General features: G+C 50.5%; 1 protein-coding gene across 1 annotated transcript; it reads left to right on the top strand.

The window, feature by feature from the left end:
* Positions 1-744: 744 nt before the first annotated feature.
* LOC117882364 lies at positions 745-25,300 on the top strand. Its single transcript, XM_034780525.1, has 7 exons — positions 745-754; positions 20,178-20,287; positions 20,629-20,751; positions 21,036-21,115; positions 21,540-21,645; positions 21,833-21,928; positions 24,941-25,300. Exons 1-7 carry the CDS (start codon positions 745-747, stop codon positions 25,298-25,300), a joined length of 885 nt encoding a protein of 294 aa, XP_034636416.1.
* The last annotated feature ends 1,549 nt before the right edge of the window (positions 25,301-26,849 follow it).

Raw genomic sequence — 26,849 nt, 5'->3', positions numbered from 1 at the left:
GCACCAAAATGCTATACAAACTATACATGTTATGTCATCTTTTATCTCTGAGGAGAATCCTAGCATCTGTTTAACAGTGCACTGCAATACTACACAGCAGTAGGGCAGGAAGTAGAGAATAGCTTGTTATATTGAAACTGCAGGGGGACTTGAGACAGAAGAAATGTAATTATTCAGTCTGGAATATAGCCAGAACACTGGGGTTACCATCCCTTTCACTGCTTTGTCTAAAATCAGAAAAACTTTAGTTAATATACCACTTTTTCTTGGGTGGCTTGTATTTTGAAGTGACATCTATGTAGTGTCTGGAGTGGCAAATACGGGAGCTATAATTCACCACCACTATGGCCCCACTGGTAAGAGCTATAGCGTAGATGGAGTTCAGGTGCTTCTATCTATATGGAATCTAACCCTGTACTGAACAGGGCTACACAACACAATGGTGAAGATGCCTGAGCTCTCTCTACACTACCACTTCCACCAGTGCTCTCACTCATGATGGATTGTAGGTCCCATTTTTGCTAGTGTAGATACAGTACTAAAGTTTCCAGAAAATGTCCTGACTCCTTTAGAGCTGATTATTTATGTGTACTATTCTTCCTTCAAGTTGCATTGCCCCAGTTGTTGGAATGACTTGGGACTAAACAGTCTGCTTCTCTTTAAATCATTGACTAGAGTAGCAATGAATATAATGGTGGAAACACTTAACTGCACCATATTCCTGGGCAAAAGTTAATCACAGCGATGGCAGAAGGTAAGAATTTAAAATGGTAACTATGTGCCAGATTCAGATACCCTTATGTTGAATAGCACTTTACTTCACACGTAGTCCCATTGACATCATTGGAGCGCTTTCAGGAGCAGGTACTGTTGGTGTAAGTGACAGTCAGCACTTCTACACTGCAAAAGAAGCCATGTGACAGCAAGTCTCAGGGACCAGGTCAACTGACTCGGGCTCGTGCTATAGGCATTTGGGCTCGGGCTGGATCCCAGGCTCTGAGATCCACCTGCCACATCAGGTTCCAGAACCTGGGGTTCAGCCTGAGCCTGAAGGTCTAAACTGCTATTCTTAGCCCTGTAGTGCGAGCCTGAGTCAGTTGTCCTGGGCTCTGAGGATGTGTCTACGATGCAATTAAAAACCCATAGCTGGTCCATGCCAGCTGACTCAGGTTCACGTGGCTTGGGCTAAAGGGCTGTTAGATTGCGGTGTAGATGTTCAGGCTTGGGATGGAGCCTGGGCTTTAGGACCCTGCAAGGTGGGAGGATGCCAGGGCTGAGGTTGCAGCCCGAGGCCAAATCCCTATGCTGCAATAAAAGAGCCCCTTAGCCTGAGCCCCGTGAGACCAAGTCAGCTGGCACAGGCCAGCCCTGGGTGTCTAACTGCAGTGTAGACATACCGTGAGACTTGTTGCGATTTATTTATTTTTGCAGGGTAGACATACCCAGTATCATAGCAAAGCCTGAAGAAAACCAAAATCTGAGACACAGGAAGACAAAGAGCACTAACTTTTCAAAAACTTGCATGCAATTCAGTCACATGACCACCATTAATCTTTATGTGAACTGTATTGATAAATCCCATGCAACTCTGGAAAATTAGACCAACATTTTAAAAATGTCAGTAGCTACAGTTAGACATTTAAATACATATGAAGCACCTAAATAAATGGTATGTTTGTCAGAGATGCTGAATACCATAAGTTCCTATTGACTTGTTCTGAAATTCAGGACACTTATTAAGGTGCTTAAATATGGATTAAGGGGCATAACTTTAAGCAGCCAAGTTTGAAAATGTTGTCCCTAAAGTTTAAACTTTTATAAATTGAAGCCTACCAGTATTTCCTGAACTTGTCTTTCTTTAAGACAGCACCCAAAACCTTATCTAGTATCTGTGGATCCTTTTCTGGGGAGACTATAGCCTACCTTTCAAGGGAAGTGGACTTCGTTACAATAAATAGCTTCCTGATAGGGGCAACTGCAGCTGAATTATGTATAGAAACTTCACAAACTCTGCTCGCAGAAGGTGCTTGATGAGACAGAACAGTATATATGAAGGAAGGATTAAAGGCCAAGCATTGCACTCTCTTGATCCTCTCTCAGTGCTTACACACTGAACAGAGTTGATGATTTAATAGTTTGGTTTCTCCATCTCTAACTATGTGCATCCTGTTACAAAATATGTGGTTGTGTGTGCGCATTCGCACAAGCACACACTAAGACACAGGCAGTGTTTGGATTTGTGAGAATGCCAGACCTTGGAATGGTTACACTTCCTAAAAAACCCCTCACCTCTTCAGCATACATTTATGTTCTTAGTATACAGACTGCACTTTTAAAAACATCAGTCATGAAAGGGGTAAGGTTTGATCAAGCATGCATCAAGCACGCCTAGATACTATGTCTGGAGATCACCTCTTGTATGCATTTTACTAAAGCAACCTGAGCTGTCACTGACTTAACAGGAAATATTTCAATCTCTTTGGAGGGAAAGAAAGAAAGAAATGAAAAGTAGCAGATCCAGACAGTATATATTATTCCCTTTGGAGATTTTTTGGCAGGAACCCAGGGAAGAAATCTACATTTGCAAACTCCTCTGGGTATTGAGGTTGCAGAGAAACCACAGCCCTGCCAAGTTCTGTGGCTCAGTTTTGACAGATGAAAAGTCATCATATAGTTGTACCTGACTCAGACTTCTCCATGTCGGAAACTTTGAAGAAGAAGCTGTACACTTTTGAAATGCTTAAGTGCTTTGCCAGGAGACTCTCATGAAAATAATCCAGCAGTGTTTTACACAACAGATATTAGAAATGTAGGACCTGAATCCCTTATTGCACTGTAAAAATATCTCAGTTTATAAAAGCTGAGACACTCATGGTACCAGGAAATGCAGTCTTCTCTTTATTTTACGTCAGATTAAACTGCACACAGTACCCCATGATATAGACATAAAACTGGCACTGAGATCTAGAAACTTTGTTTAGAGTGTCCTTAAAATGAATGAAAACCAAAGAAATTTGGCAGAATTGCCATAACCATCAGTATTTACATACATATTTTTTACTCTTAGCTATTGACAGATAAAAGGGCTGGTTGAAAATTTTTGGTCCAAATTCTATTTCCAAAAGAAAATTGGAGAGAGAGAGAGAGAGAGAGAGAGAGAGTGTAGCATGTGAAGTGTCTGCTTCCCTCAAAAGCGTTTTTAATTTTTGGCCCAAAATGTTGGGTTTTTCAAGAAAAAATGTACATGTTCCACAGGGGAAAATAATCTTTTCTGACCAGCTCTTCTAGGACTATATTTTAGGGAAGTGGGTCCATTGAATTAACTTCCTTCAACATTCAGACATTTTAGGTAATATGTTTGTAACTCTTCTGCCAGGTGGAGCCAGCAGCAGCAAGGGCCGGGTTCAGTATCTAGGGGTTCCTTTTCAATAATACAACACAAAACCGGCTTGAGCCCCCACCCAGTGACCTGGGACAATTACACACCACCCCCCGGGTGCCTCTAAGAGGCAATACTTCCCCTCTCGCAAGCACAGAGTCTGAGTGTAGCAAAAACTTTTAATAAAAGGAGGGAATTAACTCAGCATTAATTTGTGAAAACACTGCAACTAGGGTTCATAAAGACAAACCATGAGCAAAAGACCCACCCCCAAGTAAGTTGGGCCGTGTCCTTTTCCCCTCAGGGTCTGAAGTCCAGCAACCCAAGAGTCCCTTTAACGTGCCTGTCCCTTCTCTGTACCCCACTCACAGTTGCTGTCCTTGGCCAGTGTAGCCCCAGAGTTCAGAGGTTCATCTGCAGAGTTCACCTTCCACCCTGTGGGGAAGGCGGGGGGGATAAGGAGGTACTTTACACGCTGCACTGCTCGGGAACTCACTTGTCGCCCCAACAGCCAATTGCCACGCCTCGGTGGGGCTCTGCTCTGGCCCTCTCCACCAGCTTCTCTGCTGGCTGCTTGACGCGTCTTTCCGCCAGCCGCCCTGCTGGCCACTTGCCACGCCTCTCCATCAGCCACCCTGCTGGCCACTTGCCACACCTCTCCGCCAGCCACCCTGCTGGCTGCTTGCCATGCCTCTCCGCCAGCTGCCTGCTTGCCAAGATGTCTTCAGCCCCCCCCCCCACACACACATTTAACACAGCTCTCAGTGATTTCAGCTGTTAGTGGGGAAGCCTCACTGCTGGTGCACACTGGGCAGTCTCTTGCAATAGAGACACTGTCCCAAAGTAGGTCTAGTCTTTAGACCCAGGTATCAGTGATTTCAGCTCTGCAGCATGTAGCAAGACTCTGTATTGAAATTAGCTCTTTTATTATACCATGGAGAGAGGAAGGGTCAAATGGTGTCTAGGACCCTTAAACACAGCCCACACAACCAAGTTCAAGTACCTATGCCCACCCTCTCTCAACTTACTGGGCTTCAGAACCCATGTCCCCTGCTTAGAGAGTGCTGTTTAGTTGAGGGTGAATCCCTCCACTGGGGTATGCCAGGTACAGTTCCGCTGCCCTCAGTTCACACAGTAAGGATAACAACTCTTTATTACTCCTGCCCCAATAACAAGGAGACTGGGGATCCAACACCAGCCACAAGTGATCATTTGGGCAAGCAGGGTGGGTGTGTCCATGCAAACAAGATCAGCTTCTGAAGTCTTTTTCCACAGCTCACCACTAGATGTCAGGGGAGAGCTCATCCAGACTCTGCTTACATGTTAATGGCATTTGTATCAACACTGTGTGAAAGAAGCAGTTGTGGATCACAGGCGTTCATGCATGCAAACAAGTTCCAGGTCTGTGTGGGTTTATGTAAACAGAGCTCCACTTTAAGTTTTGGGTTTAAACAAATTCAAATACTCCAAGTAAAACAAACAAAACTAGCAATGTTTGCTGCCCAAAGGTACGGGCCAGCTCCTCAGATGGTATAAATTAACCTAGTTCCATTGATATTTAATTCCTTTGGTCTTTACTATGCAGGAGCTCAGACTAGATGACCATATCGCTGCTTGCTGGCCTTAAAATATCTGAAATAAATCGAACTACAAAATTCCCCTCTCCCTCCCCAGTGATCTAGCCCAATAAATCAACTCAAATTTGCTTGCCTAGTCTTGGCTTGCCCTTCTGCCCAGACTTGTGCTAACTTTGAAGAACATTTTGGCAAATTTGGTCTGAATTTTATAAGACAAGTATTGTTTCCTCTAGCAATGAAAAGTGTGCAAGAGTGTAAACCTTGTTTGATGGTCATGTTGGACTGGATCTCCCTAGAGGTCTTTCCTAACTTCATCATTCAGTGCTAGTGGAATGTTACTCTTGCTGTTACTCAAATTCAGGAAGAAGAGAATGAACTAAACTGTTGATTTAAAATAAGATATTGGGCCACATTCTGCTCTCAGCTACCCTGGTTTACTGTAAATTTAGAATAAATTCACTGGGCCAGATCATCAGATTGGCAAAAGGAGTTGGATTATTTGCACCAGCTGAGGATCTGGCTCACGGACTTCAGTGGAGTTACTCTGAATTTATGCTGGTGTAAACAAAAAGCAAATTTATTTCCTAAATCAAGGCATTTTGCATTAATTGGTTCATTTGCATAACACTCATTTATATTATCCTTACAATTAATTTCACTAAATACAAAGAGGCAGGAGAGGGGAAGCCTCAAAAGCTCCATAAATTATACTGATTTCCTCTTTCAGCGCTGTACTATTAAAACAATATATGTAAATGTGTTCAGGTGTTTGAAGAGTGAAGAAGTAGCAGCGAGCATTTCAATGGTAAATGAAAAGCATAAAAGTGAATGAGAGATTTTAAGAAAAGGATCCACATCTCTCTCTCTCTATATATATATATATATATTAGTTAAAAGCATTCAGGGCTAAGAAAATATGACTTGGATTTTAGGCTGATAGAATAGGATTAGTAATGTGATTTTTAAAGGGCTGCGGCCACCATAGCTACACTGTATTTTCCTTAAAATATCCTAGGGCAGTCATTTATCAACATTTTTAGAGCCGGGTGAACTATTCACAATGAACCATTTATCCAATGACTCTAGTGCTCTCTTCCTGTTCACAAAGTAATCAAAAACAGATTGACTGTTTTATTATCTGAAAGTATTCAATTAATCGATTGTGTGATATATTTTACCAATGGGTTCCATGCAGCCTATTCCCTTCCTGTGCCTCTTGCTCAGAGTCTTCCCGATCCCTAATTTAGTATCGGGTCACCTAAATTACATGTACTGACATTCCTTCGGCTCCCTGACTGGATGACTTCCTGTTAGCCAACCAGGATGAGGTCAGTCTAGCTTAGTGGGCAGCATGGACATCAGGACCCAAGGACTAGGGTCAGAACCAGAGGCAGTAAGTCAGAAACTGGAGCCAGGGTTAGACTGGGGGGAAGGAACTTGATACCAGGCCAAGGCTCAAGCCAGGAACTAGAGCAAGCAGGGTATCGGGCAAGAGAGGGTTTAAGCAGGAGCACAGAGGCAAGGCTGGGTGAAAGGCAGGAGCAGCAAGAACCAGGTAACGCAGAAGCACGCACAGTGGTGGGCAGGTGCACTGAGAAGCCAGCATGTACTGCAGGCCAACTGTAGTGATAAGGCAGCCTGGAGACTAGCTCCGCCGCAGGCCCTGATTTGTGACACTTTCAAAACCAAAGACCACATGAATACTTTCAGTAGACAAAGTTGTGCAAATGTGTATGCATATGAGCATTTGCAGACACACATATACTGTAAAAGTACTTGTGAAATTGTCCATTTCAGTCAACCAAAGTTTGCTCATCCAATATTTGTGACAAAGAAAATAAACAGGATTAGAAATCCTGCTGAAGTGAATTTGCATGGAGGGGAGATATTTATAATTTGTTATTAATTTTTCCAAATGCAACCAATATACCAAACTGCAAGATTCATCAGACCACACAAGTAAATAGATAGGGTTAGGATAAAGTGAGGGGAGGAGAAGCAACACATCTATCTTCGGGGCGTATGTTAATCATAGATCTCTAAAAAGTCAGCCCAAATTTCTTTGCATTTTTGGGGCCTTCCCTTTCCATGGAATGCCAGGCATTCGTTAGCTGTTAGGTCACCCATATCACCGAGCAAGACATCAATATTTGGTGGGGATCGACTTTGCCATTTTTGCAGGATTCATTTTTTTAGCAACCAAAGCTGCATGTTGGAGCCATGCCACCTTGTTACCAGGTAGTCTCCAAGTATCAGGAATATATCCAAGAATGAAACTTAAGGAGGAGGGATCCAACTTAGGATTCAATACCAAATTAGTCCTTTGACACACTTCATACCAGAAATGCTTGATACCGGGGTACTCTCAAAACATATGAGCTAATGTAGCACCAAGGGAGTTACATTTCCAACAGTGGTCAGCATTTATGAGGCCAATTAGCCTTAGCCAATATGGGGACCAGTATACTTGAAAAAGTGTCTTTAGTCTCAGGTCTGTAGGTGCTTTTTAAACATTAGACACAGTTGTATTCCATTAGGTTGGAGATTCCAAGCAACTCTCAAATTATCAATCTTTGGCAGATTTCTTTGGGCCAGAGAACCATAAAAGGATACTGCTGGCCAAGAAAATCCAGGATATTTCCTTCAAAATAATAAAAGTTCTGGAGGTTCTGGAGCTCCTAATGCATAGGGTCCAAATGCATTCATAAGTAAATGCTTAAATTGGAGATATTTCCATGCTCCGGAGCAGGGCTAGCCAAATTGTTGCTGAAGATCTACTAATAGTTTAAATATATCATGGTCAATTAGATACGACACAGTCACAATTCCTCTGGCCATCAATCCCTCAACATCAACTTTTGCCACTGATTTTAAGGGTAGTATAGCTCCACAGGACCACCTCTACATGGAAGACTAGAGGGAAGCAGAACTTTTTAGGCAAGTTTGATCAAGCTGTCTCACAGCCATTATTGTGGGAGCAGAGCTCTGGAGCTATCAAATCTATAATAATTTGATACTACAGTTCCTGAAAGGAGGAGAGGCTGTACTAATTCTCATTCAAGCTGAACCCAAGGTAGGGGCTGTGGTGTCATATCTAACAGTCTTTTGGGACAGAAGATTGTTGATGTCAGACCTTATATTGATGAGGGTTCAGAGTTTTTCTGGGGAAGGGGTCAGAAGCATAGTCTACATTCAAGGCCTTAATTTCCTTCACAAAGGTATCAATTCTATGCTCTCTCCATTTCTTTTTTAAAGGTGCCATAAGAGATGATATGGCCTATGGGGAAGGCTTTAAAAGTTTCCCGAAGTGTGGCAGCTGGTGAAGTAGTGAGGTCATTTGTTCTTTAATAAAAGTTCTAACTCCTGCTGGATAGAGTTAACAAATGATGTTTCAAACATTGGAAAGGTATTTAATCTCCACATTTTAGTGGGGGGTGCATGCTCTGGGGGTCTAAAAGGAGCACGGTCAGATTGTGGCATTAGTACTAATGCCACAATCAGTGACAGAACTGATCAATTCTTGTGACACAAAAATTAGTCCAATCTTGAATATGTTGAATGAACCGCAGAAAAAAAAAATAGAATCTATAGTCACTGGCTGTAGTCACCAGACATTTTGCAGTTACCACACATTTCGTCAACCTAAATCACCCACATATGTATGAAGTACCTGATGAATATTCATGTTTTGAGATGGAGATGATTTATCAAGGACTGGGTCTGGAGTTTGATTCAGGTCTCCAGAGATAACAACAGTATGATTGCTCATGTCATGAATCATGGGATCATCCTAGTTTGCCCGGTGCAATTGGCAAAGATGATTATAGAACTTCGAATTACACTCGAGGACAGTAAATCCACTCTCACTGTCAGACCTTGTGCTCAGAATATTAGTATTTAACTTTTTATATATTAGTATAGCAATGACCCTCACTTTAGAATTAAAGCAACTAGAAACTAAGAGGCCTACCCAACGTCTATTCAGTTTACAAGCTTCAAGTTCTGTCAGAGATGTCTCCCGGAGTATGGCAATATCCACACATTTTTTTAAGCATTGAATATTTTTTTTCTTTTAATAGGGTTATTAAAACCCTTTATATTCCAGGAGACACATTTAATTTCAGAGCCATCATTGTTAAAATATACTGGATAAAATATAAAGTCTATTTGTGAATAAATGAGAAGTTGCAAATTTTCCTGAGCAGCATACAGTTCGTGCATAACTATGCAGCAAAGTTATATAATCCCTGCTTCCCAGTACATATTCTACAGGAATGGGAAGGAAATTCTCAGCATGGGAGGGTAACAGGAGGAGGGCAGAAAGAGGAATTAAATAACTGAAAATACAAAACAGAAAAGAGAAATACTTAGTAGTACCATATAATCTAAAGGGAGAATCTGTTAAACAGTCCAAAACCACACATTTGACACCTAGAGGGGCCAGCCGAATCAAGTGAAACTTAAATATCTTCACAGCACCTGAGGCCCCAAACAATACAATTACAGTAATCACCTTTTACCAACAGAACCTTCATATATTAGTTCATAAGAAAGCACCATCTAATACAGCAATGATAATATATAATTACTAATCAAATGATAGATTTTACATTGATGCTCCTTCCCCATGAGTTAAGGCAGTGGTTCTCAACCAGGAGTTCCCTGGGGGTACTTGGTGATCTTCCAGGGGTTACATCAACTCTAGATATTTGCCTAGTTTTACAACAGGCTACATAAAAAGCACTACCGAAGTCAGTACAAATGAAAATTTCACACAGACAATGACTTGTTTATACTGCTCTATATATCATGCACAGAAATGTAAGTACAATATTTATATTCCAATTGATTTATTTTATAATTATATGGTAAAAATGAAAACATAAGCAATTTTTCAGTAATAGAGTGATGTGACATGTCTGTATTTTTATGTCTGATTTTGTAAGCAAGTAAGTGAGGTGAAACCTAGGGATATGCAAGACAAATCAGACTCCTGCAAGGGGTATGGTACTCTGGAAAGGTTGAGAACCACTGAGTTAAGGCAATAGGAAGTAAATTGGTTATAACTCTCCAATCCCAATGAGAGAGAAAAAAGGGAATTAATGTATCAGTATCAATCAGCACCCAGCAACTTGTTTAGAGTGACCATCTATAAATTCTATACAGGCAGATTTCATAGCTATCTCCTCTTGCCTGGGAGCAGTTTGCAGATTTTTGAGGTATTTTTCTGCCTCCTGAGGGCAACTGAATGATATTATTGTCTCACCATTCTTAATATGGAGTGTTGCTGGGTATTTAATAAAAATACTTCAAATTCCTCTTCCTGGCCAATTGTTTCGCTTTTTAAAAAGCTGAGCTCATTGAAACCAAACCACAGACAATCTTGAAGAGCAATATTTTAATTATTGCTTCTCCTCATAATAGCTTTTTTCCTTGCGATTTCTGCAATATTAGATCCTTAGTGATAAACTTCAGGAACTTCACAATCAATGCTCTAGGCCAATGGATATGGGGTCATGGGCACAGTGTGCGCCTGTTCGGTATCAAACCAAAAATCTATTGGCATATCAAACAACTTAGTTCTCAGTTTCGGGACAAATTCAGAGGGTTTACCTTTCTCTTTTCCCTCAGGATGTTACATCATCTTGAGCGGCTTTCAGATCTATTAGCTTGGTCTTAATAGTCTTGATATTATTACAGTTCTTCACAACCTGTAAGTTGTTCTCTTTGAAAGCCTCTTCCACTTCAGAAATTCTATGTTCTGCTTCACCCATCCATCTGCACGGAGATTCAGAGGGCACTACAAGCTCTGTCATGGTGGTCTGTAAGGTGGAAACTATAGGTATAATTTCAACAGCAGCTGCGCCACCTGTTTCAGCACAGCCATCAGCTGATTCTATCAGGCTCAGGCACCATTCTGTTTGTGGAAGAGAGGAAGGCTGATCTCCTTTGGTTTTGGGGGCTTTCTGACTTAGAGAGGAAGTTGCAGAGCTAAAGGTCACCTTGGGGGCTTCAGTAATTGGGTGGAATATTTATTGGGGTTGGATGATGTTTGGGGATTCTCCGTAAGATGCTTTAGGACTCAAGAAACCTGAATCCACCTCATCTGCACCACCCTCTGGTGTCCCAAATTTGCAGTTTTTAATCAAACAAATAGTCACAAATAGTTTTTACAGTTTTTACTAGAGGCATCTGTTCAATGTTGACAGAATCTTTTAATTAAACTCTAACATGTTTTACTAACACAGGGGTGGCCAACCTGTGGCTCCAGAGCCACATGTGGCTTTTCAGAGGTTAATATGCTGCTCCTTGCATAGGTGCTGACTCCGGGGCTGGAGCTACAGACATCAACTTTCCAATGTGCTGGGAAGTGCTCACTGCTCAACCCCTTGCTCTGCCCGGCCCTGCCCCCACTCCACCCCTTCCTCCAAAGCCCCCGCTCCTTCCCCCAAATGTGCTGTGCCCTCCTTCCTCCCTCCCACCCCCCAGAGCTTCCTGCGTATGCAAAACAGCTGATCATGGCAGGCGGGAGGTATGGGGGGGGGAAGGGGAGGCACTGGGGACTGGAGGGGGCGGAGCTGATGGGGGGCTGCTAACGTATTACTGTGGCTCTTCGGCAACGTACATTGGTAAATTCTGGCTTCTTCTCAGGCTCAGGTTGGCCATCCCTGTACTAACATGTTCATATCTAATAATAATCACGGCTAGTCTGATCTTAAGTTTAAGACAGATATTTTCCAATGATGTACTGCTCACAAGTCACTACTGAACAGAATTCATGCACTGAGAGTCATCTCAGTGGAGTCATCTTTGGACCAAGAGGGAAGGGCAGGTGGTGTTCACACTATTGCCCTTCTTTGAGAGTTTTGCCCAGGTAAACCAGCTTTAATATTCAGTCTAGAATCCCATTGGTGGAGCCTGCCAGGGGAGTGCACTGAATCAAGTACATGACTCAGCTGGCTTGGCTATCCCATCTCCCAGCAAGCACTACTCAGGTTTGGGGCTGAACTTGCCAGCTCTGGACCCTCTGACACAGCAGGGCTTGCTTTGTTTGCATCTTCTCTTGTTGCTTCCCATTTTGGATGGACTCAATCCTGCTCTGATTGGCTGATATTATCTTTGAAAAAAAATCATACGAACAATCATTCAGTTCTCTTAAATTACATTATACTGGAAGATGTTTCCCATGTTTCAAGGTTTACTTGAAACTTCCCCACGATCTGTCTACCTCCAGTGAACCTTCTAAATCCTGCCCCAACCTGGGCTTTGTAGTCAGGACCCCATGTAGCAAAGCACACCTTTTATAACCCTTCCATGTTTCCTACAAGGGTACATTTCCTCCCTACATATATATCCCCAAATTAGACCAATTCACTATAGCTCAGGACAAGGGAATCTTGTTATATGCTTTCATAAGGATGGATACACAGTGCAGTTGTCTAGATGTTTGAGAATGCCTTGTCTGTTTAGATTGAAATTCTTGCTTCCTCTCATTCTAATGACAGAGGCTGACATTCTGACCACGAAATAGACATCTTTGCTGGCAGTGGACAAAATACTTTTAGTCTCAGGTACTGATGAGTGTGTAACTTTTGTAATTCTCTACCATGAGGCATTAAACCTTCATGATTTCTTTGTTTTCTGTCCTACCTTGTGCAACTTGACTTATGTTGTATTAAGTGGCTATTTTACAAAGTCACTGTGGTTGGTCTTGACCACAAGAGGGAGCTCTTCACCTTTCTCCACTCCACAAGAAAGTGGCTTTGGAAGTCTGAGGAGGAGGAATGTAATATTAACTCCTTCTTCTTTAAATAACAATCTTTCCCCAAGCTGACGAAATGACATAAAACATACTGTACTGCAGACAGCAATTTTTTCAAGTTGCACAAAGTACAGCTGTATGACGTGTGCATACACATGTACACCGAGATTCTCCAGCCTGCCCAACTGGAGCTGGGGCAAAGTGGAGTGGGTACGATAATGGCAAAGTTCTTGGTTCAGGCTTGTAGCAGTGATAGAATAAACTGCAGGTTCAAATCAAGTCTCTGGAGTACATCCACAGCTGGGATGGGTCATTCAGTCCTTTGTATAGAGCTTCCTTTTATAGCAAAGTCCCTCCAGAAGTATGAAGCAGGATTGAAGACAAGATGGAGACGAGGCATCAACCTTTTATAGTCTCTTGCCATGTGGTCTTTGCTTTCTTTGTCCCAAGGACACTCTATCCAGCATGTGGCATAGAAAAACCTTAGAGTTCTGTCCATAGGCAGGTCCCTGCATGCCTTGCTGAGTCACAAGGTGTATCTACCTTCTCTCAATGGATCAATTGTATAGCTCATGATCCTCAGTGGGCCATCAAGCAGGCTAAGCAGAACTAACACCAACTTGTCTGGGGTGTTCCCCGGAAGCATAGCACAAGTTTGAAATACAGACAGTATAGAGCCAATATTCATAACGTCAACTACAAAACTGATACACATATACAGATAGCATAATTATAATCAGCCAATCAGAACCTCTCCATAGACCCCTTCCACGACAACCTTTATACAATATTGGCTGCAAATATATAACAGTGGTCACAACGGTGATCTATACAGTTACAGATTATGTCAGTAGCATCACAGGAGGTGACACAGCATCAGTGAGACTGATATTGGAATACTGCATCCAGTTTTGGTGTCCTCCTTTGAAAAAGATATTGTGAAATTGGAGCTGGGGCAGCAAAGAGCCACCAAATGTTCTGAGGGCTGGAGAAAAATGCCTTCTAGTGAGCGATTGAAAGAGCTCAACCTCTTTAGCTTATCAAAAGAAGATTGAAAGGTGACTTCATTGAAGTGTTGAAGTGCCTTAATGGAGAGAAAAGATTGGGTATTAAAGGGCTCTTTAATCGAGCAGAGAAAGGCAGAACAAGACCCAGTGGCTGGAAGGTGAAAAGAGACAAATTCATATTACAAATAAAGCACAGATATTCAACAGCGAGAATGATTCACCCCAGGAACAAGCTACCAAGGAAAGTGGTGGATTCGCCCTCTCTTGCTGTCATTTAATGAAGACTAGATGCCTTTCTGGAATGTGTTTGCCCCCAAAGTAGCTATTGTGTCATACAGGAGGCTGTGACATGCAGGGGGTCAGATTAGATGCTCTAATGGTCTCTTCTGGCCATCAAGTCTACTAATTTCTGAAAAACTGAGTGTAGCATTGGGAGCAGCGTCTGAGGTTTTACTGTCTAGTCGGCTTGCTTCCTAGAATGAACACGCCTTGAGTGGGGTGATCCACAGGGAGTAGCTCAAAGCTCCCAGGTGCCTGGCCAGGGGCAGGACATTAGCACAGCAAGGGAGGGGCATGGCAGTGACATCACAAAGGCCTTTTGCAGAACCTCAGACTATTGGTCAAAGGTGGTGACCTCACAGAGAGATGCTGACATCAGCCAGGCAGGACAGAGGCGAGTGGCCCGGGAAAGCTCAGAGACCCCTGTGGCTTTGCTTCAGCAAGTCTCTGTCTCGAGGTCTCTCTTTGAGGACTGAGAGAACATTCGGGTTCACGTACGTGAGCGGCAGGAGGAACCTCTGTCGAGTTTTCTCCTTCCCTTTTAGTGATTGTACTAGAAAGCAGACGTCCCTGTGTAGAAGGTAAGAGCCTCCTCGAGGTTTGAAACCTGTTCAGTCTGATCCATTGGGTGAGAGTTGAATTCTAGGCATGGAAAACACGAGTTTGAGGAGGCAGAATTTTATTCAGCACCTGGGATTTTGTCCCTTAGAATCACTGGGGACATTGGGGTTTGTCCTTTTTGTTTCACCTTTTCCTCCAGCCTCCTTTCTTTTCTTCTCTTGCTTCTTTTGTCCTTTCCCCTGTTCCCCTCCCAACACCAGGGTGTGTGTGTTTGTGTGTCGCAGGGGAGTGCTCTGCAGCTCCCACTGTGGGAGGTCCACCCAAAAAATGTGGGGCTGAAATAGTGCCCCGGCAGTGATCCCCACCAGTAGCGTAGCTGGGGGGGTGGGGTGCAGGGGAAGCAGCCACTTCCCCTCAGCACATTTTCCAAAAGTGGCGCCTTAGTCAGGGGTTACCATGGCGCCAGTGGGCGAGGCCCACGCTCGGCTCTGAAGCTTGGCCTGCCCGGCCGGCGCTGACCTCCTGCACGCAAATTCAAGATCCGATGGTTAGTTTGAAAATCAGGGCTCTTGGGTCCTATTCCCAACTCTGCCACTGACTGGCTGTGTGACCTAAGACAAGTCAATTCTCCTTTCTCAATCTTAGCTTCTCCGTCTTTCAAATAGGGATAATAATGATCCGCTCCTACTTACCTCACGGTGGGTGGAGGATGGAGATCCATTGGAGAGTGTCACTAGGAGGAGTGCATAATATGAGGTGTCCTATCTCATTTACTCAGATCAGATTGTGACATAATAGAATAGCTGAAATAGTCTATTTTATTTGTGTTTTTTTATTTTGAAATTGATAAGAGCAGCAACTACTTAGCTCAGACTGAAGCATCTTATCTAATTTTTGAGATCTAAGGGTCTCCTCTTGGTGTGCGAGGAGACAATTTAACACACTGTGACAAACAGGAGATGCTTTTGTTTTGCAACAAAATATTTTTGCAAAGAACTTTCATCCCACTTGTTATGAGTTCAAGAAACAAACTGGTTTAGTCTGAATGGGATTTTCTGACAGAAACGGTTTCAATGAAATTTCCCCATCATCTCGATTCCTGGGCTCTATCCCTGCCCAGGGGTGAAAGGAACTTAAAGGATTTACCATTACGCCAGAGTCCTGAGCAGGGGTGTGGCCTCAACCAGAGGAGGCGGGGCCTTTCAAGATTTAAAGGCCCGGGGCTCCGGCTGTGGCTGGGAGCCCCAGGGTCTTTAAATCACCCCAGACCTACCAGCTGCAGAGGCGGCTGGGAGCCCCGGGGCTCAGGGGCGAATTAAAGGGCCCAGGGTTCCAGCCACCGCGGAGCTCTGGGCCCTTTAAATCACCGCGAGAGCCTGGCTGCTGGAGCTCCGGCAGTGCTTTAAAGGGCCCGTGGCTCCCTGCAGCGGCTGGAGCCCTGGGCCCTTTAAATCACCGCTACAGAAGCCGGTCCAGTCCTGCACGGCGTACTGGCTCTTGCTGGTACGCTGTACCGGACCTGACTGGCTTACTTTCCCCTCTGCCGTGCTTCTGCGGGGTTTGTTGTCCATTAGAACAGGAGTCAGGACTGGTGGCTTCTCTTTCTGGCTCTGCCACCGCCTTGCTGTCTAGGCGTGGTGCTCGGCAGGGACTGGGGCCGGGGGCACGGGGCCGGGGCCGGCGCGGTGCTGGGCCGGCGGTGCGGGCACTTGGCCGGGGGCCGGCGCAGTGCTCGGCCGGGGGCCGGCGCGGTGGTTGGCCAGGGGCCGGGGGGCGCGGCCACTTGGCCAGGGGCTGGTGTGGGGCTCGGCCGGGGCCGGGGGCCGGCGCGGTGCTGGGCTGGGGGCCGGGGCCGGCGCAGTGCTGGGCGGGGGCCGGCGCGGTGCTCAGCTGGGGGCCAGGCCGGCGCTACACCCCGCCCCAGACTACCTGCTGCCTCCCTGTTTCAGGCTTCCCGCGAACATTTGATTCGCGGGAAGCAGGGGAGGGGGAGGAGCAGGGGTCGGAGCGTTCAGGGGAGGGGGCAGAGTTGGAGCGGGGCTGGGGGTGGGGCCCCATGGAGTGTCCTCCTTTTTAAAAATTAAAATATGGTAACCCTACTAGTGAGCATGGATTTGTCAAGAACAAATCATTCCAAACCAATCCTAGCTCCTTCTTTGGCAGGGTTATAGGCCTAGGGGAGGTGGGTAAACAGTAGATATGATCTCTTGGTGTTTCTAAGGCTTTTGACACAGTCCCATGGGACATTCTCACAAGCAAACGAGGGAAATGTGCTCTAGATGTAATCAGTGAAATGTGAGTGCAGAACTGGTTGAAAGCCCAGACTCCAAGAGCCCTTCTCCATGTCTGGCTGTCCAACGGCGAGGGTGTACCTAGTGGGTCCGGCAGGGATCAGTCTGGGGGCTGGTAGTATTCAATATTTTCCTTCAGGATTTGGAAAATGGAGTGGAGAGCATGCTTCTACAATTTGCAAATGACACCAAGCACTTTGGAGCACAGGATTGGAATTCAAAACACCCTTAACAAATTGGAGACTTGGTCTTCTTGAGCCAGACTCCTTGGCTGGGCCCCTCTCTCTAGACTGGGCTGAAGTGAAACCCCAGAGCCAAACCCTCCTCCTCCTGGGCAGTGCGCTCCCACCTTCAATGGGCAGATGCTGCTTAGTGCTGTCAGAGCAGCTTTTGCTGGGGGCTTCTCCCAGCACTTTCCAATAGTGGGAAAGTATGAAATCCCCGTTTGACTGCTGGGGACAGAGCCAGAGAAGGGGGAACAGGAACAGGAACAGGAAAAGGAAAACACCTAGCAGTGGAACCAACAGGAAACCCAGCAATGGCTCCCAGTCCCCTGGTCCAGTCACTCCAGCAGAGCACACTCCCTCTCAAAGGCAGAGGGAGTGGACATGGGGGCCTGGTTGAAATTGCCAGCTGTGGGAGGGAGTGTGCAGCAGTGGTTAGCGAAGGGGCCTGGAAAGAAGGCCTGCTGGGTCCCATCCATTCTTCTGACACTTGGTGTGACCCTGTGCTAGTAGCTTCCCCTCCCAGGCCTGGTTCTCATCAGTAGGGTTGGGGTCGCAGTCCCAACAGCCCAGGGGGGTCGGGAGGCTCCAGGAAGGTGTGTAAAGTGCTGGGATGTCGGGATCCCGGACACGCTGTCACCCCTTCACTAGGGCGGTGTTCTGCACCCCCTGCTGCTGGCCGAGTTTCTCTGTCCCTTGGCAATAAGACAGATTCTTGTTTTCACAGTCAGCCGATCGCCCCGTGCCATCACCCTGCCTGCTTCCTGGGCAGAGTAACTCCTCAGCTCACCACCACCCTCTCCAGCCTGCCTTGGGCTTGGAGAGTGAGGAGAAGGGCGAGGGACGACCCTGAACATCCTCCATCTATCTCTCTGTCACCAGAGCAAGTGAGTGGCATTAGGGTTCCTCGGGGGCATCCCCTGTCTGTCTGGGGAGAGGCAGAAAAAGGGGGAGAGAATCTCTCCCAAAGGAGATTGGATTTGCAAATAGTCCCCAGGACCCTCTCGCTCTCAGACCAGGAAGCGGCTTCTCCAGAGCCGTCTCCAGTGTGTTTGGCAAGGTCCCAGCAATGGGGCTCCCAGCCCTTCCCTTGTGGGAGACTGTTCCCCAGGCTGAGAGTCTGTGAGCTGGGCCAGACCCAGTGAGCTGCTGAGCATGGAAATCAATGGGAACTGAGGGGGCCCTGGCCTTGCTATGCCTAGGGACTTTGAAGTGGGGAATGGTTTCCCAGGAGAAGTCCGGACTCCTGGGTTCAGGGCCGGCTTTAGCAAGTGCGGGACCCGATTCCTGGGACGGCACTTCGGATTGCCGGCTGGGGGAGGTGGCCCTGCGGGGCTGCCGCGCTCCGGATGGCGCTCTGGCCAGGAATGCAGGGCCACGGGGCTTGCCGCGGTCCGGCTGACGGTCCGGCCGGGGTCGTGGAGCTGCAGGGCTGCTGCGGTCCGGCTGGGGCTGCGGGGCCGCGGGGCTGGCCAGAGCTCCAGCCGGGGTCGCGGAGCTGCCGTGGTCCGGCCGGAGCTCCAGCCAGGAGAGCGGGACTGCAGGGCTGGCCGCGCTCCGCTGGAGCTCCAGCCGGGGTCACGGGGTCACAGGGCTGCCGCGTTCCGGCCTGGGTCGCGGGGCCACGGGGCTGCCACGCTCTGCCGGAGCTCCAGCCGGGAGAGTGGGGCCGCGGGGCTGCCACGCTCCGGCTGGCGCTCTGGCCAGGGGAGCGGGGCCCCCGAAGACGACTGCCGCCGTGGTGAGTGCGCGGGGCCATCTTATGCGCGGGGCCCGATTCTGGGGAATCGGACGAATCGGCCTAAAGCCGGCCCTGCCTGGGTTCTGTTCTTTCTCTAGCCTGGGCGGGAGGTGGGGGGGTGTGAGTGTGGTCTGGGGTCGCAGGAGGGAGCTGCTTGTCCAAAGTGACCAGTGTCTTTGTGACTGACCCCAGTGTTCGAAAAGGACGAGACTCCCCAGTTCTTGCAGCCCCAGGGATGACGAGGGGGAGCGTTGAGGGGGAGCAGATCATGCAATGAACTCCTGCCAGTGGTGGTAGCTTGCCCTCCCTGTACCCCTGTGGGGGGGAGGAGGAGCTGCTCTGGCTGGGGCAGGGATCGGGAGGGACCAAACAGGCTGGTTAGTGAGAGGCTGCCTTGACCCCAGACTCACGCCTGCTCCCCGCTGGGTTCCAGGATGGCCAGGCTCCTGAGGATGTTCAGGAAGAAGGCTCTGCGGGTGGCCCCAGAGCCTGAGGGAAGTAGCCACCATCTTCCCCAGGAGCGAAGCTGTCCCTCCATCCCCGCTGGAGGGGAAGAAGCTCCCGGCCGCGCCAGGAGGTGGAAGTGCCCAGCCTTCTGGCGGAGGAAACCCACTCCCGGCACAGGCGCCGAGGTGGGAGCATCACCTCCCAGGCCAAAATGGAGCTGGGCCAGGCTGCGGCTGGGCAGGCAGGACCCAGCCCAGGGGCGGAACCGGGCAGGGTGGCTCTGGGGCTTGTTGTTGTGTGGGCAGCAGCGGCCCCAGGAGCCCAGCCCCAACTTCCAGCACGGGGCATCGCCCTGCTCGATCAGTGAGGACCTTCCAGCCTCCCCAGGGCAGGAGGTGGAGGATCCCTCTGCCAGCCCCAGCAGCTCGGGCCGCTCCCCATCCGACAACAGCAGCGCCTGCGACTCGGACAGCAGCCTGGCCGACGGACGCTTCTGCTTTGTTCTAGGTGAGGAGCCAGGCTGGGCTCGGGGAGCGGTGAGGAGGGGGCTGTAACAGCCAGGGCCCAGGCCCTCGAGCAGTGCTATGGGGGCGGGTCTCCAGCCCAGGTGTCTGGCCTGAGCCATGTGAACCCCACGGACACTAGATGCTGCCACTTTGGTCCTTGGTGCTCCATTGGGCGGGGGTTGGGGGAGGCACCTCCAAGGGAGTCCAGGACAGTGGGGAGGGTCTCTTTGCTATGGGCTCCTGAAGGAGTTGGGGGCTGATGCCATCACTGAGAGGGGGGAGTGTGGGGCCCAATCTGCCCTATGTCCCGGAGGTGGGAAGGGGACACATTGTCCCACCATGCCCCTGTCCTTCCCCTGAGTGGCAGCAGGAGTCACCTTGTCCCCTTCTCTCCCTGGTGCAGCATCCACCAGGGACTCCGAGGACGAGGAGGAGAAAGAAGAACGGGTAGACTTGGTAACAGAGGAGGCTGCTCTCATGAACATCCGAGAGCAGCTCTATGCCCGAGAAAAGGTACAAACGTTCCCCAACGGTGCTGGAACTGAGATTGTCCTGCTCCTTCCCAGCATCCTGACCCCCTGCAGAAGGTCTTGGCCCTAATGGGGACCTTTCTCCTTCATGATCTGGGACCCCCAAGATGTGGGTGTTTGTCACACACCAGCCGGGGTCTCCTCCCCACACAGGCACTGTCCCAGTTCCTGACCCTGATTGTGGAGGAGTCGTGGGTGATTTGAACAATAGGCAGGTCCCTACTATCCCCCATTCAGGCCTAAGTCCTGCAGCTGGTGTGGCTGGGGCAGGGAGGTCCCTGGCTAACTGGCTCTCTCCCCTAACCCCACTCCTGGTGGGCGCAGGACGAGGCGCAGCAGCTCGTGTTCCTGCAGGCCATCTACCCCGCGTGCCTCGCTGCCCAGCAGAGAGGGGACTACACATTGGAGCCACACTGCTCGAAGGCGGCTGTGGCGGAGAGGATTGTGGTGAGTGAGACACGGCGCCCGGCAGCTGGAGGGTGGACAGAGATATGGGAGGAGCAGGGGTCTCCCCGGGCCGAGGGTTGGGGGATGGCTGGTGCTGGAGGGCAGCTGAGGGCAGGGATTGCTGGGGCTGAAGATTGGGGAGAAGAGACGGGAGAACTAGTGGGCAGGAATCGGAGGAGCGGGAGGCAGCTGGGGGGATCCTGCTGGCGGTGTAATCTCCTCCTTGGGGAGTGTCAGTGAGGCTCGAATCTCACACGCTCCCTTGTCTCCTTTGTGTCTCACAGGAGCTCATTGAGGAGCTTCCTCCTAACTCTCCACCCGGCGCCGTCCTGGCCAACTCCCTCATTGCTGTGGCCAACCTCAGGTACCGAGACCCTCCCGCCTGGTTCCCCTAACCCCGGTGCTGCTCAGGCCCGTGGCTGGGAGTCACTGCCCCTCCCACTCCCAGCTCACCTCCCAAGGGTGGCTCCTCTGGCAGAGGTGTCAGGAAGGGTCACTCCCTCTCCTGGCTGCTCTGTTCTTTTCACTCCAGTCACATTGCAATGACTTTGGGGAGAGGCTCACTCCCAGGATCAGATACAGGAGGGGCAGCAGGGTCCAGGGAACAGGCACCATTCCTGCCCTGCCACTGTCGGTCTGGGAAACCTCGGCCTTATCATTCCCTGGCTCGGTGCCTCAGTTTCCATTCTCGCCAGTCTCTGCCTATTTCCCTGCAGTTTCACGTCCGTGTTGGTGCCAGTTCCACCCCCGCACTGCACAGTCTAATACCCGCTCCTCTCTCTTGCCAGCACCATGACACCTGCCCTAGAGCCAGAGCTGGAGACCCACCTCCTCCAAGCCACCCTGCACGCAGTCTTCACCCTGGGCACGCAGACGGACACCAACCAAGTCCAGGTACATCAGCCAGCTGTTATCCTGCCTGAATCCTTGCTAATTGCCTGCAGTGGGATGTGAATGAGAGAGGCCAGGATATGTGTTTGGGGGTCTCACCAGTGCTTCTCAGAGACCCCTCTTCCCATCCTGTGGCAGGTGTAGCCCCAGTTTCCCTAACTCTGACCCATGGCTCTCCCTTGCTTTGCAGGATCTGCATAGGGTCATACCAGACCTCCTGGATGCCATGCTGGGGAACCTGCTGGCAAAGACCCCAGACACGGACAAGCTCCACTACATCTTGGAGGTGAGCCCGATGAGGGGGTGGGGGCAATTTTACCTTAACTCTTAGTTCCATTTTCCAGTCTGTCATCCTAGCTGGGCCCCCAGTGGCCATCCTTGGTCAGGGCAGTCAGTGCAATGCAGGGTCAGGCCTTTCCTCCTTGAAGGACGGAGGAAGGAGCTGGGACTTCAAGCCAGAGCTCTGCCTGCTTGTGTTGAGCACTAACCACAGGGCCCCCAGCTGGCTTGGGGAGTGAGAGTCTGAACCTCTCCTGGGAGATCCAGAAGATAGTCCTCAGAGAAGAGCCACAGCCTCATTCCTAGAGAAACAGGAGGGCCCCAGAGAATCAGCCCTTGTCTCTGACGGGCCCCGAGATTCCTGGGGGGATTGTGCTCACACTCAGTCCCTTCACCCAGCCAAGGACTTGAGAGCCAGGGAGGGGGGAAGGGTCTGTCTCCTTCCTGGGGAGCTGTTCAGGAATCAGGAGTTCAGGGAGGATGGGACCAGCCCCGACACCGAGCATTGTCCCGATCTAGAGAGACAATGACAAGTTGTGACCTGCAGGATACAAGCATCATCCTGGGGGCAAGAGTCCCCTTCTAAAGCTCTGCGGTCAATGAATCAGATATTCCACCCCCACCGCATGCAATGTCTCAGCCCCCTTGGGATGCGGGGGGCCATTAGCACTACACATGCACCCCCTCATCAATCCTGAGCTGCCTCCTTTCCCCACAGCACATTAACTACTGGACCGTGTCCAGGGTGCCACAAGAGAGAGCCAGGGCCATCAGGAGCAGCGCGGCTCTGCTCACGTCCGTCATCACACTCCCTGACTTTGACGTAAGTGGCCTCTGAGCCCAGCTTCCTGACTCCAGGCGTAGGGGGGCCGGCTCCAACGGGCTGGAGGATCTGCTGCTGCAGGGGCTGTGGGCTAGGAGTGTTCCTCTTGGGGAGGCAGAGTCAGAGCAGAGAATGAGCCTGGCTTGAGTCAAGTTTCAGAGTAGCAGCCGTGTTAGTCTGTATCCGCAAAAAGAAGAACAGGAGTACTTGTGGCACCTTAGAGACTAACAAATTTGGCTTGAGTCAAGTTCTTCTTGTCCTGGTTAAGTGGCGACTCTCGCTTGTAAGGAGAGTATGCTCCAGGTTCTTGCCTTCCTGTCATCCTGGAGCAGCTGGGGAAGCAAATCCTCCTGGAGGGCCCTGCCCACATCCCTGTTCTCCGGGCTCCCTTGCAGGCAGAGATAAGTAAGTATCCAGCTCTAGCTCCTATCCTCTAGCATCTCCTGCTAGAGTCCTGGCCCAGGCGGGGACTGGGAGCTGACAGAAAAATGCTGATGGAATCCCCTCTCCCTCTCCCTTCCATTAGAACTCAGCCGAATTCCCCAGGATGGGTCACCACGTGGCACAGCTGGCTCTGTTCGTCGGTGACCCAGACGAGGACATCAGCCGGCGGGCCAGGGAGGGGGTTTACCGGCTCTACCAGCTCCTGCTGCGCCAGAAGGGTAAGGAACCCGGCTAGACGAGTGAGACTGGGACCCCAGCCAATTTCTCTCCGAGTGACCCCGGCTGGCGGATCAGTCTCTTTCTATCTCTTTCTGTGTTCTCCACCACCCCCGCAGTTCTGTTGGGCTCTGCCCACTGTGCAGCCACCAATGGGATTGGAAGGACACAAGCCCTGCAACCAGAATGACCAATGTGTATGTGTCTCTCTCTTTCCCAGAGCTGAACATCCATGCGGTCGAAGACCTTTGGTGCTGGGACTGGCACCAGGACAGCAGGCTCCTCGGCTATAAGAACACCGCCAGGGTGGGAGAGGTAAGGACACTCTGCCAGGGCATGGCACAGCTCTGCAGGGCAGGTGGCTGCCTCCTGGAGCCATGCGACGGAGTTGCCGTTCTAGGCCAGGATTTGGAGCCTGGTTCGGGGCAATCTGCTGAAGCCTCACATCTGGTTGGTTTCAGGTTTTTGCCAAATTTTTCTCGGAGGGGCAGAGAAGATTCTTCCTGCAGACAGCAGTGCTGGCCGTGCACGACCCTCTGCTGCGTGTCAGCCAGGCTGGGCTGCTCCTTACTTACTCCCTCCTGGGGCAAGCCGAGCAGTTGATGGGGAGCAAGGTGAGCAGCTGCATTAGACTCAGGAGATTGGGGTGGGGCCCAGGCCTCATTCTCATCCTCTGGCCATTCGCCGGCCTGGCAGCAAGGCAACAGGTGGGGAATGAGAGTAAGAGCAGGTGCTCCTGGGAAGGGAGATGAATTCACCTCCATGAGCAGGAGGGAGTCAGCTTGTCCCCGGAGCAGCTCCAGCCCAGCTCTTTAGCAAGGCTAATGAATGACAAGCATTGCCTCAGCATGGACTTCTGTTCTTGGGAAGGGCAGCAGAGTCCTCTACGAGCCCTCTGCGAGCCTCTCCTGTCACCTGTGCCACCACCCAGAGTTGTTCCCGTCACTGGCAGCCTGGGAGGCCAAGGACTGAGGGGTGATGGCGACTGACCGGGCAGTTCTGAGGCACATGGGCGGGGGAAGCTCGTCCTGCTGCCGGCAGGGCTGGACTCGCTCTAGAGAGAACGGGAGGATTCAGTCAGCAGGGGCTGCTGATCTGCCCCATTCACCAGGGCTGCCATCCTGCGGCTTCAGCCTCAGTGGCTGGGATGACTTGGGGAAAGGTCTCAAGCTCCCCACATCCCACTTCACTGCTGCCAGAATCCCTCCGCCCCCCGCCCCGCTAGAGCCCCCTCCCTGCCCAACCTGGGTGGGGGTGGAGGAGAGGAGTCAGAGAACTTGAGCTGTGGATTGGAGGTGGAACAGCTGTCAGGGGCACTGGGTGGGAGGTGGCAGGAGCTCCCCCTACAAGGAGGTTGTTGGCACTGGAGGTCCCTTGAAAGTAAAACAAGACTCCATTCTGGGGGTCAGGAGGGGGACTTCATCCCTCAGAGGTGCGCGGGTGCTGGATGGAATTGCTGCTGGTCCCAGGTGCCCTTAATTCCCTCTGATTCCACAGAGGCATCTGAGTCTCTGACAGGTTCTCGTTCCCTTGCAGCAGGAGGTCGTCACGGCCAACATAATGAACCAACTTCACATCATCCGGCACTTGCGCCAAGTGCCGGAGGCGCTGCAGGAATTCTGCCTCCAAGGCCACCAGCAACTCCTGCTCCCTCCAAACGGGGAGTGTAGTGAGACTGAGTGGCCTCCCTCCGAGCAGGAGAGCGAGGGCCCCTCTACACGCCCCTTGGAGAGCAGAGCCTATATCGCCCCACCCCCCTTGCCTGTTGGCTGGCCACCGGGGCCTCTGGTAGACTCTGTTGCAACTGAGCGGCCTCCCTCCGAGCGGGAGAGGGAGGGCCCCCCTACACGCCCCTTGGAGGGCGGAGTCGATATCTCCCCGCCCCCCTCGCCATAAGGACCGGGGCGTGGGGTCGGAAATATAAAAGGCCGGCCCTTCACCACAGTTGGGGGACAGCCTGCAACAGAAGACACTTGGCCTGTTCTCCAGAGTCCCCTAACCCTAACCCCAGACATGGATGAGGACTGGCCCGGAGTACCCGCTGCGGTTTACCCCAAGGAGCCGGAAGAGGCCTGGAGGCCGCAGGTACCAAACCCCGGGGAGGCAGGAAGTAGCCCAGGGGCAGCCCGGGAGCTGCTGGCTGCAGAGCCCGGCGCGGCTCAGTCGGCGTGTTGCGGCTGGATCCCCGCCGACGCAGGGGCAACCAATCCTGTCCCTGCCAGCGCCTTGGGCTGGGACGCGGGGGAGGAAGGTGGGACCGCGTCCCCCTGCCACCCCACCCCGGGTGGCTAACCCCCTACACGGTGCAAGGAGGCTCTAGCCCAGGACAGGAACTGTTTGTTGGCTGGCCACCAGGGCCCCGCCCAGGCTAGAGCCAGCCCTGTCAAGTCTGTCTGTTTGCTGGCTGCCAGGGTTCCACCCAGGCCAAGACCCGCCCTCGAAGTCTGGTTGTTTGTGGGGTGCTTGGGCCCCGCCCAGGCCTGAGCCACCCCCGATACAGTGTGTTGAGGGGCTGACCACTTGAGCGACCTCAGCCCAGCAGCGCCGGCTCTACCATTTTTGCTGCCCCAAGCAAAAAAAAAAAGACAACAGCACTCGGACTGCCAAAGTGAGCAAAAAGAAAACCAAAAAACCCCCAACCACTTGGACTGCTGCCACCCGAACTGCCGAAGCAGAAAAAACCCCAGCAACAACGCTTGGACTGCCGCCGCCTGAACTGCTGAAGTGCAAAAAACAAAAAAGTCCAAGAATGGACGGAATGCTGCCCCAGGCATGTGCTTCCTCCGCTGGTGCCTGGAGCCAGCCCCGCAGCCCAGGCCACAGCCTGGTTGTGACAGCTGATCGCTGAGGTGGGGCGGCTGCTCCACCCCCATGCAAGAGGGCGCTAGAGTAGGCCAGAGATGCTGCAGAGGCTGCTAGCCAATCAGAGAAGGGCCAACTGAGAGCCAATCAGGGCCGAGATTAGAGCCAGCCAATCAGGACTAAGCTAGGCCCTATATAAAGGCTGCCCAGGTGAGCAGTAGGCAGTATCCCCCAGACCTTGATGGGAGAAGGTCTGTCTTCAGAGCAGGAGACCAGCATCTCTGAAAGAGCAGTGCTGGGCAGGCTCAAGGGAGCATACTACAGCTCTGGCCCAAGACCTGCCAGACTGTGGGCCCTGATAGAAAGGGCCTAGAGGGCCCAGAGGAGAAGTGGCCTAGGGACAGTTGGACAAGGGGAGAGCAGGGAGACTGCCACTAGAGGATCCCTGGGTTTGGACCCAGGATAGTTGGTGGGCCTGGGTCCCCCCCGTTCCCTCTTGTACTGCACCTGGCCATGTGGTGGCTGAGTCAAACTGCAACCGGGCCTTGAGACAAGGGGCTAGACTTTGGGGGTTTTGGTTGGCCACTGAGGCATGTGCAAGGACTGTTGCTAACCTTCTTCCCTCCTCCCCGCCGGAAGGAGA

The sequence above is a fragment of the Trachemys scripta genome, chromosome 9, assembly GCF_013100865.1.
Source record: "Trachemys scripta elegans isolate TJP31775 chromosome 9, CAS_Tse_1.0, whole genome shotgun sequence".
In the NCBI taxonomy this organism is placed as follows: domain Eukaryota; kingdom Metazoa; phylum Chordata; order Testudines; family Emydidae; genus Trachemys; species Trachemys scripta.
Note: the sequence above shows the minus strand (reverse complement) of the source record. Positions and strands in the feature narration are given on the sequence as shown.